We start from the raw sequence: 13317 nt of genomic DNA on the forward strand, positions 1-13317 counted from the left end.
ACAATGCAAAGCAAAGCAGTGATGGAGACAACAACTTAGCAGACAATGGTGGACAGACACCCAGTCAGCTCTGGTGTAACACCAACAATAATGCAACAGCTTACAAATGAGATTCCTCGTCATCATCCTTCAGTTTTGGACAATCTTTGCTTACTTCAGTTGATTTTGTATGTTGCATTGTTGTGGATGAAACATTAACCAAAGGTCCCAACTGGAAATCTAAACAAATATGTAATGTTTGAGAACTTACTGAGTGTTTGCCACTTCCTGTTATATAGCAAGATGACAGAATTTCCCAGCTAGTGATATGGGGGGGGGGTGCATGTGTGTCATTACAATGTGTAAAAAATGGCGAAAAAGTGTTCTTTATTTGAAATAGCAGACTTCCTGTTGGCTTTTAGGTATGGCTCCTGAAGAATTGATGTCAGCTCGGTGACAGAAATGAAAGAAACATGTTGAGCTCAGTACCAAACAAAACAACCTGCTTCAGTATAGATAGCTGACAGTCAGGAGCTCTGGCTCCTCCCCTCCCCGTCAGTCAACGTTGCCTAAGATTGTAATGGTGTTGCACTGCATGGCGGCCAGCGCTGACTCACCTGGTGGAGAAGTATCGCACAAACACCAGCCCCCCGCTCCCCACTCACTCACCTTCTTCCCCTCCCACTGAGGAGTTCACCCTGCCCTGCAGTTCAAAGTGGTTTTGCCTGTCTAGCCTTGGCGTTTAATGTTTAAGTATTGGGAGCGGCTGGAGAGTGCAAATAAAATGCCTTTACACACTCCGGGGCACGCTGAGGGCTGTGATTCTAGATACTGTATTGTGAAATCTCCATTGTACCTGGCAGATTAGCTGCAGGGCACCTGAATCTGTTCAGCTGAATTCTGGCTCTTCTGCATAATGCTTGATGCGTGCGGCTTAGATAAACCATTTAGAGGAAGATTATTCAAACTTTATTGCTCTGACAAAAGAGTACACACGTTCACAGGACAGAAGGCAATGTGTCCGTGCTGTAAAACTGTTTGTTGAAAGTTCAAAACAGGATAAAGGTTTGAATGCACAGGACCCCACCTGCGAGGAAAAACCACAAAGAGTTGTGGTGGGGCCAGCTTTACTTTGTTGGGCTAGGAAAAAAAAGGAAACCCTCTTTGCAACGAAGCAAAACAACACAGAAAGCCTGACACTACTTATATGTTTGTGCGTGATTATTCTGTAGTCCTAATCCGTCTAACAATGTTACAAAACATTCAGACAGGAGGAGGCTTTAAAGCAGTAATTGGGGGGACTTACACTGGTTAAACTCCACTCAACCACTTCTAGTTGCATCTCGCTCGTGCTTGATCGAGACTGTGGCAAAAGAAATCAAACATGGGTGTGGATTTAGTCTGATTCTTAGCATGCCTCACAATTCCTTTAAATGTCAAGCTGAACGAGTGATATCTTAAGAAAGATGAAGAAAGTGGAAGGTTACAGGAGTGCATGTTAGGGGTGGTTACAACGTTTAAAGGGGCCAGAAACTGATGACTCACTGGCCATTTTCACGCCTCTTGCTGGATTAGCCATCACATGCAACAGACTTCTTAAAATGAATTGTGTAACTGGCTCAATCCTTCCAGAATTATTTCGTAGAAATTAACCTCTGCTCTGCTGTGTCACTGTCAGATGGGCTTTTTGTAAATAACAGAGCTGCACAGCGTCACACAGTGGAACAAATTTGATGCATTTCCATTGAAAAGGTTGTATACCAAGCTGACCTCATTTACTTAAACTGTCTGCAGTGATTTGCTTTGCTTTTAGTTGCAAACTCCGCCCATCTGGCACTGAAATAGGCCAAAACCAAACAATGAAGTGTAATGTTTGCAAATACTATTTACCCCCAGGTCTGACGGGGAGATGGTTGGTTTCCTCTGCAGGAAAACCTCAAGTTCAAACTCATCAAAAAAAAACCTTGCTCCTTTATACTGCATTATTCAAAGTAATGTCTACATTAGTCATTCCCCAATATTATTATTCTTATTGTGACTACTATGATTCCCTCTGTGTTCTGCATAGTGCCTGAGAACCCCCAGGACTCTTGCTGTCACGTCTTCCCCTCTCTGTGGGTTTGAGGCATCCGTGTGGCATGCCAGGTTTCATCTCAGAGTTGTGACACCTGACCTGGGGCCAAACAGTGCCTCTGGTGTCCCTCAGGAAACCACAACTGCTGTCAGCTCTGTGTTTAAATAGCACCTCTGCGAGTGCTGAAACGTGTCTAAGGAAGACGTCTTAAGAATCTCCATGACATACAGTAAAAACAGAGGGACATCAGCGATTTGTAGACTGAAAACCATCACTGGTATAGCAGTGTATTTTGGCACCTGTGTGTGTGTGTGTGTGCCAAGTGCACAAGCTATCTTTTGGCCAAGAGTCACTGCTCATGGTGTCAGTGAGCGGCAGGTATTCTCACCTGCTCTGGTTGCAGTGCCACAAGCCTGGCACAGACTGAACAACACCAGACTGGAGGTCAGCCAGAGGGAGGTTTAATGAGACCAAAGCCACACCAAAGGCTGGCATATCTGTCCTCACTTCAGAGCACCTGTGCCACACTGTCTGTGAGATGAGACAAGTTGCTGCACAAAAGTCCCTCTTCCTGTAATTACTCTCTGTTATCACACAAATAAGTTTGAAACAATTCAGACATCCATTTTTGTCTGACAGACGCTTGAATGCAGCATAAGTTTTAATCAACAACACAAAAAATATTCTTTAATTGGCTTTCATTTGGGAAACCAAACACATAATACAGGTACTATTAATCCCATGAATGAATCTCCTCCCCCTCCTTTAAAATGAGTGAGTTCAACAGAAAGTTGCAGCTATGGGCCAGTTACCAGCACTACTGAATCTGTCAGAGTGGACTTTGGTAGTCTTTGTGTAGCAGAGCGTGTGGTTGATCCACATGCTTTAGCACCCACAAGGACTACATTTTATGCACTAAATAGGCCAATTCTAATGAGACCTGAAACTGGATGGATCAGACAGGCATTAAAACACTTTCTGAAGCATCACCTACTATTGTATAGGAAGTCTGTGCGGATCCCACCTTCATTCTTAAGGGGTCATCTTGCTTATGGGAGTCAGAGTTACAACAATTTGTGCCATAAGTAGAGGAAAAATGTCTCTGCTTTGACGCATGTCAGTAAATGTGCGCAACCAGGGCGCACAGTGCGCGCACTGGACATATATAAGTACAGTTTATTAAAGTTTTAACAGGTTATGTACAGTCTTGGTATCATTAGCACCAAAAGGTGAATTCCAATATGGTTGCTCAGATTTCTTGAAACTTTGAATCACCTTAATAGTGCACAGCGTCACCAAAGGAATTTTCTGTGCGTAACTCACTGGCATGCATGTGGTTTTACTGGCTAAATTGGGACAAGTTTATATCTTTCAGTCCTGATCTGCAAAGATTTTTTTTCCGTTAACATTTTCATTTTGATCAAATAAATTCACGTCAAAATCATCCAATCCAGGTGTGCGCACTGCGCGTCCACGAGAGAGCTGTTTTACTCTCATGGGAAACGATTCTGTGCGAGAAAGTTGTCCCAGGCGCACTCCAATTACTGCACACACACACACGCAGAAATCACGTCACCTAACTAAACTGCCTTAGATTTGAGCTCGGCACTGTGTGAGTTGCCCTCTCTGTGCTTCCTTATGAAAGCTGGCAAACGGCGGGGTGGAAAAAAAGGACGGTTTATAATTGATGTTTTCCCATGGAAGAGCCCCTCCTCCCCGCAACACAGGCTCACCCTCAGGTGGAAGAAATCAAAAAAGATTTTTTGTGGGATAACATCAGGAGGGTTTGTCTAGGCCAGCCAATCAAGTCCCTCCCCTGCTATAGATCGGTGCTATAATACAAAGCAGTAAAAGCGGTCGCCTCACACAAGCGGCTGCAGCTCGACTAGAGATCCCGTGGCTTTTAATTCCCTCACTACTTTTTTTAAACCCTCCTTCGATGTGCCCCGCTATTACAATTTGTCTGAGGCGTTTATTTCCGCACCTGCCACGGTAGAGACCAGGCGAAGGCGAAGTAGAAGAGGAGACAAGGACATTGCGAGAGCCGGGAGAGGCAGACGGTAGAGATAGCAGCGGTGACTCGTTTGAGATCTTAAAGGACAAAAATGTTGCTCTGGACCAAAATCGTTTTGGTCAGTCTCATCTGCTTGTCCTTGGTGTCCTCTGGGATGGGATGCGGACCGGGCAGGGGCTACGGCAGGAGAAGACACCCGAAGAAGCTGACACCTCTTGCGTACAAGCAGTTCATCCCCAACGTGGCGGAGAAGACCCTTGGGGCAAGCGGCAGATACGAAGGCAAGATCACAAGAAACTCCGAGCGATTTAAAGAACTGACTCCCAATTATAACACAGACATCATATTCAAGGATGAGGAGAACACCGGTGCCGACAGGCTAATGACTCAGGTAAGGAGACAGAAACCCCTCTTCCCCTACTGCCCGTCTCCTAACGCACCATCAATGCGCACTGCAACAACCTCCTTGTCAGACTGATTGCGCACCTTAAGTGAAGTCTGTTTTACCCGCTGCTGAACTCTTCACACTGAGCCTTTTAACTTCACTGTAAAAGCAGGTGCGCTTTGTGCACCGGCATGGGAGTTTTCAAGGGCTGCAGGCTGGAAGCGAACATAGAAATCCAAGTGGAGAAATGATGTGCAGGCGGACAGTCAGGACACTCGGCCTTCATGATTGTGACAGTGTATTTAAAATATTAATGTGCCCCTCTCCTCATATCTATATTTGTATCTGTGTGAGGCTGTATTTGTTGCTTTACAGGCGCACACTCGTGTAATCTTGCATTTCATGAGGACTTTCAGCCTTTGCTGCCTCTTTAGGCTTTACATGGCAGCTTGTTTAAGCGCCTTTTCTTTATTCCAGCCCTGAGCACAGAAAGCTGGGGATGCGCACCGCTTCAAACAGCCGGGCTTATTCAGGCATGGCGTGGCTCATTCAGACATTTTCTTGCACAGGCTGCTGTAATTTAGCCTTTCTGGTGGCGTGCATCTGTGCGTGAAAACAGTGACATTTCTTTGAGTGTTCTCAACACTTCATAAATGGGTGGGACTCGGTCAGTTTTAGGTGCAAGACGCACAGGACTGGTGGTGGTTTTTGCGATGCACATGCATGAAGACTGGCATGTTTTATATACTCCATCCTCCTCCAGCCAGTCAGTTCTCCATCCCTTCAGTGCCTTCTTAGCCGATAAATAAGAGGTTCACAACACACCAGAGAGATGTCTTGATTTCTCTCAGGCTGCAGAATGCCGCGTCCCTTCAGCATGACTTTTAGCACTCAGATGCTGGTGAATTATTAAAGGCGCTTGGGTGATATTGGCTCAGTAATAATAAAATGCCGGTGGTTGATGGTGGCGGTGGTGGTGCTGCTGCTGCTGCTGCTGGTGGTGATGAAGCCAGGCGCGCGACATAGTCCCTGAACCCGTGCCTCGCACCACGTATGAGCACGAGCTCCGATGAAATATTCACGGTGCGTGCTGTCTCGGCGTCCTTCTCACGTCGCCTCTGCCATACACCTATAGGTTCTCATTATACAAGAGGATCAAGGAACTATATGGTCCCGTGAGGATGTGAGGGGAACTCTGCAGATGTTCTATGAGGTTCCATGTCTGTAGCAGCAATAGAAATCATTTAACTGTTATGTTATCAGTTTTTAAAACCACAGAGAAGCACCTGTCTTATGACTAAAGTCAGTGAAATACTCCACCTGCCGAGAGAGCCAAACAAGGTGTGAGAGACTAGAGACTAAAGAGAGAATTCGTGGCTGATTTCCCCAAGTCTTGTTAGATGTGTCAGGTAGCCTATTACTTCTTTTTTTAAATCCCTTTGTGGGTACTGGATCATCATCCATTTTCCAACTGTTGACAGAAAACACAGCAGGCAACTCTGAAGTGAGACATATGCATGAAAGAGCGTCCAGACACCTCACACTGAGGCCTGACACACAGTTTGAACTTAGGACCTGTAGTCAAGGCGAGGTCGATTTGAAGCGAGAAATGTGACAATATAAAGTCATCAGATAGAATCACCCAAAACAGAGTGAGTGGAGCGTGCATTGTCTCGTTGAGGTTTACGCTGTTCCACGGCTTTTGCTGGTTTTTACGCACAGAGTTTTACGCATGGTTACGGTGAACTTCTCCCGTTATCCTGTGTTTGACGTAATAAATATACTATTTATGCACAAAACAATGCACGTGGCTGCAGTAGGTGGGTGCAATAAATGATCAATTCTTTGAGATCGAGCTCAGGCTGGAGGAGCGCTTCAACGAGCTCGCCAAGAGATGCGTTTTACTGAAGTCTACAAACTTTTGGGAGAGATCTGTCATGATCCGTCCTTAAACTCTATTTGCCTCAACATTAGTGGATGTTTTCTATTGTGAAAGAGAGTAATTTCTAGATCTCGTAATTTCAGTTAGTTATTCCAGGTACATACGGAAGGAGAGGAGAAGCAGTGGGTCAGGACAAACTACGAAATAAAACGCCTCTTTTGCACTTCTTACACAATTGTAACTTTGTCAATCAAGTTGTAAGATTATTTCGTCATATTATAAAGACGATAAGACTAAGTTCTAGTGCCGGGATAAATGACTTTTAACAGTGCCTTTTTTGCAGTGTAACAGCCTTAAGAGCCCGCAGTTTCTGCCCACAGTGCAAACGAGTCGGAAAAGAGATGAGTTGGCGGTTTGTTTGCACTGACAGGTAGCTGATAAGTGTTTCCTCTAACCAAATCATTTGTGAAGAGATTAAGAGGCAGGCTGTTGAACAACTTTACCCCGAGCACAAAGCGCCGGTCCAAGGCGCCCTGCTGGGCTTCATGGTGGCTGAGCAGAATTTGGCTTGATTTGCGGCACACGACCCAATGAATTAATAAATAGGTTAAGCTTTACGGCTCTTGACTCCGACAATTCCTCTCAGTATGTTGAAGGTTTTGTCGAGGGGCCCGTTTTTTTTATTCAACACATTCTACAAGTGTGATATCCTCATAAAACAGCGACTGATGTATGTGGAACTTTCTTTTCTGTTCTCTGAGTTTGTGTCTCTGTGTGAACATTTCTGCTTTAGGACCCCAAGCTGTCCATAAGGGAACAGGACAGTGGGTCACACACAGACGTTCCTCTGTGCCCCCATACAATCCTCGGATATTTCACAAGCCTGTCAGTCAGCAGGCAAAACACCTCGACTTAAGGAGGCATGTCACGTTTCCAAGACTTTGCAGGAGGAGAATAATGAAAGTTTCCCTCCGCTGAAAAGACTCTTTGTGATGTTTTATTTGACATATTGGTTAGGCGTCGAGAATAGTTGTCTTGGAGAAGGCCAAGCATCTTCATTGAGAGCACAGAGAGGTTGGGATGCAGGACAGACTCCAGATATTTAAAGGAAGCAGCTGCTCTTGAAGATCATCTTCGTATCATCTGCATATCAATTATTTATTTAAAGAAAACAAACAAGTCGCAACCAACAAAAGGACTCGCTCATTCCATTGCCAAATACAAAAGCCATGAATTTATAATGCATCAGTGTTGGGTTTAATGCAGCACTTTTTGGTGGAAAGGGACGCTGCTCGCACCTTTCCAAGACCGCAGACCCATATGTTATAGGCCAGTGAAGCGAATGCAGTGCCTTATCAATATTTCATCAGCAGCTTCTCTTATCCGAGATGTGCCCTCTGACGCTGCTGCTCACACTGAGAAATGCAAGCTCACATTCAGGATCAAAGATGCAGTTCAGCTGGGAGGAATCAGGGGCGGCAGGTGGGGATGTAGAGTTGTGAGCGAGGCCTCAGTGAATCCAAATATAAGCTCTAATTGTTATTATATAATGCAAGATAGGATAGGGAAGGTAAGGTCTGGAGGGAGTAGATGGAAAAGTTCCAGCCTGTGTGTTGCGCATGCGATCTATGTTATTTCTGTGGCTTAAAGGTGGTTCTTGAGGGCAGTTTTCTGCACAGAGTTGTGGATTTGGTGGCAAATTGTTCTCAGCCTGTCGCACACTTTACGCACAAGGAAAGCCTATATGATCCATCCACAGATTATTCACTTATCGATCCGTGTCTTCCTCCTTCCCGCAGAGATGTAAAGACAAGTTGAACTCTCTGGCCATCTCAGTGATGAACCAGTGGCCCGGGGTGAAGCTGCGGGTCACTGAGGGCTGGGACGAGGACGGACACCACTTTGAGGAGTCACTTCACTACGAAGGCAGGGCCGTGGACATCACCACGTCAGACAGAGACAAGAGCAAATACGGCACTCTGTCCAGGCTGGCGGTGGAAGCCGGATTTGACTGGGTCTATTATGAATCTAAAGCCCACATCCACTGCTCTGTGAAAGCAGGTATGGCTGTCATTGTGTGTAAAAACAACAACAATAACACATTTCTATCATGCAGGTGCACCTCAGGGAAGAGCTCCATCAGCTGTTTGTAAGGAGAAATAAATTATATTGGACTAAATGAACAGAAAAGGAGAAATGAGGTGGACTCAAAGTCGCCAGAAAATAACTGCAGGTTTTTTAAAAATATTTAAAAACAAAAACATTATTCTCATGTGTGCCAGATGAGGTAATTTTGATTAAGCCGTTTTTAATAAATTGGAAATATATTTGTGTGAGTGATGTATGGCCACATCTCAGCCTAGGAGCATTTTCCATGCAGCTTTTTTCTTGATCTTACATCGCCCCACACCGTCTCCTGGTGGGAACCACGGCCATAATCTAACAAGGCTGCTCAGTGTGACCTAGAAAAGCAAATTCTCTGAGTTTGGAAACTAAAATAACTCTGTTAGAATTATGAGACGTGTTTTCATTTATCAGAAATTCGTTTAAAGCTCATTTTTTCACCTCATTTCTCTTTCAAATTTTAAAACACTATTGTGGCTCATTTGTTTTGGCTCAAATAATCCAGGCCTTCTCTGCAGGGCACTTCGAATTTATGTCTCCACACCGATTGATGAACCATGGAGCTTTTCTTAGCCCAGACTTTATTGATAAATCCCTTACTTGTCATTCAGCACACACGTTTTGAGATCACAGTATGGGCTAGGCCGACGTGTCATTAGGGGTCATGCGACTTTACCAAAGGGATTTGGCTGAACAATGTTGAATTGGTCGGGGTAAATCTGGTTTTCAGTTGTCACCTTATTTCATGCTCGGGAATCTCAAAAGAAGATTAAAAGCCCACAAATTCTGAGGAGGAAACCCCTTTTTTTCTGTGTGCGGGACAGTGTGATCCTAGAGACTGGTATGTGAAGAGCTCCACCAAGGCCAAAATTATTGTCATCAAGACTGACAACAAAGCAGGGAGAGGTGGTAGACAGAGGGGGGACATTGATGTTGCACAACAGAAAGCATTTAAGAGTCCGGGCCCTCATTTAAATTCAAATCTACAACTCGAGAGGCTTGGAAAAGTGGCTCCACTGGGTAAATAGTAGTTGTGAGTCGCCTATTTGTGTGAATTGTCACATAGAGGTTTCTGCACCTGAGTAAATATGGGAAGAGTAGCTGGGAAAGGCGTAAGTGTTCTTTACCGAGAGTAGCTCGATCCACAAGCTGATTTAGAATAACAATGCCTGCTCTTTATTGGGTTTTTTAATTAAGAATAGATGAGCCAAGCCTTTCAGATTTCTCGTCTCAGACAACATGGGCCAAGCCAATACGCATCTGGCACCGAGGAGCCGACAGGCATCATTATGCAAAATGCATATGGCCCACCATGATGTGTGAAGGCAGGAAAAATACAAACACGAGAAAAAAGGAGGATTCTGAAAAGGCTTTTGAATGGAAAGCTTCAAAGCACCTGTGATAATATTCTTAAGCGCTAAAAGTGTTTAGAAACTTGACTTTTTGCTGCTGAAAGACATTTTATATGACTTAAAATCATCTTACGCTGCCACAAATGTGTAGAATTGTGTTATAATTCCAGTTTTTAATAATAAAATCTTTTATTTCTACAGAAAACTCAGTGGCTGCAAAGTCAGGTGGCTGCTTCCCAGGCTCCTCCACGGTCACCCTGCAGGACGGCACCAAGAAGGCGGTCAAAGATCTCCAAGCAGGCGACAGGGTCCTAGCGGCAGATGACAACGGACAGCCTATCTACACCGACTTCATCATGTTCATAGACCAAGACTCGACGACCAGGAGGCTTTTCTACGTCATCGAAACCGACTCGGGTCAGAAAATCACCCTCACCGCCGCGCACCTCCTCTTCGTCGGCCATGGTAACTCCACGGAGGAAGAGGGGCAGCGGATGTCGGCTGTTTTCGCCAGCCACGTCCAACCTGGACAAAAGGTGTTCGTTTTTGATGCCGAGCGAAGAGCTGGACTCGTGCCTGTGACCGTAAAACGGATTTACACGCAAACACACGAGGGTTCCTTTGCGCCGGTGACCGTGCAGGGGACCGTCGTGGTGGACCAGATCCTTGCGTCCTGTTACGCAGTGATCGAAGACCACGACCTGGCGCACTGGGCCCTGGCACCTGTCAGACTCGCCCACTGGGTGTCCTCGTTGCTTTTCAGCTCCGAGCCTGCAGCCAGTGCACAAAACGACGGAGTGCACTGGTACTCCAAAATCCTTTATCAACTGGGGACATGGCTCTTAGACAGCCACTCGATCCATCCACTTGGGATGTCAGTATACGCGAGTTGAAACCTCAACAACAGGACCAGAATCAGACTTTAAATGTAGGACACACGAACTGTTGAGTAGATTTTAAAAAAAAGAAATACAATAATAATATTAATAAATAAAAAAAACGAACAAACAAACAAGACAAAGGCCCCAGCGGAGTTGGGATATTTATTTCAGTGACTTTTCCATGATGTGTCCCCTTTCAAAGAATGAATGGAGCCTTAAAAAGTTTCTCTTTGAATAATTTATTCTCATGTGAACTCTGCTGCTGCCACAGAAATGGATTCTGACACGGTGTGAGCAGCAAATTGTGCATAATCTATTTTTGTATATCTCAAATGAAAAAAAGAGAAAAAATTAAGAAAAAAAAACGACAAAAATGAAAAAGAAAAAATATGACAAAGAGAAAGAAGATCATGTAAAACGGAGCTAACTCTGACAGGCTGTAATGTTCATATGTGCATACATGTGCAACTGACTGTTATATTTTGGGGAGAACAAACTTGGCGGGGTTCCATAAATTATATTTTTATACACAGAATTGTAAATTAGATTTTGACAGATCGCTACCGAATCACATTTCGTTATTTGAAATAGTGTAAGATATGAGAATATATTTTAATTTAAATACAGTAGTTGGGAAAGTATTGGAAAACAAAAATCTCTTGTACTGCTTGTTTTATTAAGAATTTTATTATTTTGTAAACTGTTGGTTTAAGTTGTCGGAGAGGGACAGATATTCTGCCTCATGTCTGCATTCTCTGCTTTTATTTTGTGTGTTTCTATTTTTTTTTTCTGTTTTCTTCTGAGAGAAAAAAAATATTAAATGCAGATTCTGACAATTCAGTAACAGTTAAAGTAGTACTGAAACAGTTTGGTTAAATAAATTAATAAGTAACTCCTGTAAATGTACTAAAATGTTATTTTTCTTTTCATATTTTGTAATAGGGAAATAGTTTTATAGAAAATGACCTGCGGCAGATGCAGTGTGGATAGTCTATGTATATATATATATATATATATATATATATATGGATATAAATATATATATATACATAAGCTATATATAGACAGACCATACCAGTTAACTTTCATAACAGGGCGATGTGTCAAAAATGTCTAGAGTTTATTATTTATATGTTTATTACAAAACGAGATAAAGAAAATCTACAAACTTGCGGCTGTTACATGTCTTTGTTAAAGGGAGCTCCACGGGAATATTTTAACGACATTATGAGACGCTTTACGGTCAGATTGGGTTCATTTAGTCAATAAATAAATCTGATAGATTTGAGTTCCACCTTTGATCCACAGTTTTGTACCTTCTCTTGGCCTACACCACGTGGGACGATAGCTTCAACCTCCTTCTATACAAAATGGAGAATATTGCGCTTTGAACTAACCTCTTGCATGCTTGCGAAATGTTGAGAGCCCATGTCAAATTTAACGAGGTCTGCCCTCCGCAAATAACCTCTAACGTGCAGACAAATGAAACAGGAGTGTGTTTGTTGGCCCCCGAGTCACAACCGGCGTCTACTGGCTGAGGTCAGATGGCTCCAAATACAGAAAAACACTGCAGACCTGCAAACCAGAGCTTTGTTTCACAGATTACCATAATCCTGCGGTCATTTTCATGCAGACTTCCAGTGCGCATGTAGTAACAGTGAGGTTTAGTGATGGATCCTTGTCCTCTCCAGGAGAGCGCTCTACCCCCCCCCCAAATTGATTACAGCATCAGTTTCTCCCGAGAGCTTGGAGGCTTTTACGCAGTGCAAGTGCGACACCGTGTGGTCAAACGTCGGTACTGCTGATTGGAGATTCTACCACAGGCTCAACTATTGGAAGAAATAAGGAGCGCCACGTGACAAATAATCACAAAAATAACAGTATGTTATTCGGGAGATTTAAAGTAGTATAAATATTTTACCAACGTTGGTAGTTTTTTAGGATTTGGATCCATCAAATTAAACATCAGAGGCATCTAGAGAAGAAAAAATGAGGAAAAAAATGCTCTGAAGTGAATATAAACACAACCCAACAGTAGGAATCTATTATTGTCAATCCTAAAATGACAAAAAGTCATCCCTTACTCAGACTTATCAAAGGTAAAAGAGGCCATTGAACCTGCATCTCTGAACGCTGTTGCAACATGAGCAGGAATTCCATTTCCTTCTCCCCACATTGTGTTTTGCTGTTGATATTGTGAGGTGGAAACTTTAGGGAGGGGCAAAAACAGCCCATCTCTCCCAGCACTGTGACCTTGTGTTCCTGTCAGATACAAAAGCGTCCGTGCAGGGCAGCATTCCTCAGAGCAGGTAAACAGAGCCCTCTCTAATCCCTCTGGGGGCCCTCAGTCTGCTGGAGCTCAACAACGGCTTTTACAAATGTTGACATTTGCAAACATGAACAGTCTGGCATTCTGGAAAACAAAACTCGCCGTTTCTAAGTCCTACAAATGGCTGGTTCTCTCCTGTCGCAGGGCAGCAAGCGCTCCTCTGAGGAGGCAGAGGGCTCAACGTGTATGTGGTAAGTTGGAGGTAAAAATTCAAGGATGAGGTTCGAAAAATGCCTCCATCTTTACTGTTATTGACCTGAAGGACAGAGACAAACTAAGAAAAGATTAGAGAATTTG

At 43.8% G+C, this 13317-nt stretch overlaps 1 protein-coding gene across 1 annotated transcript; it reads left to right on the forward strand.

The window, feature by feature from the left end:
* The first annotated feature begins 3918 nt into the window (after window positions 1-3918).
* shha (sonic hedgehog signaling molecule a) lies at window positions 3919-11468 on the forward strand. Its single transcript, XM_028432918.1, has 3 exons — window positions 3919-4458; window positions 8134-8395; window positions 10012-11468. Exons 1-3 carry the CDS (start codon window positions 4159-4161, stop codon window positions 10701-10703), a joined length of 1254 nt encoding a protein of 417 aa, XP_028288719.1. The 5' UTR covers window positions 3919-4158; the 3' UTR covers window positions 10704-11468.
* The last annotated feature ends 1849 nt before the right edge of the window (window positions 11469-13317 follow it).

This window comes from Parambassis ranga, chromosome 20, assembly GCF_900634625.1.
Source record: "Parambassis ranga chromosome 20, fParRan2.1, whole genome shotgun sequence".
Lineage (NCBI taxonomy): Eukaryota > Metazoa > Chordata > Actinopteri > Ambassidae > Parambassis > Parambassis ranga.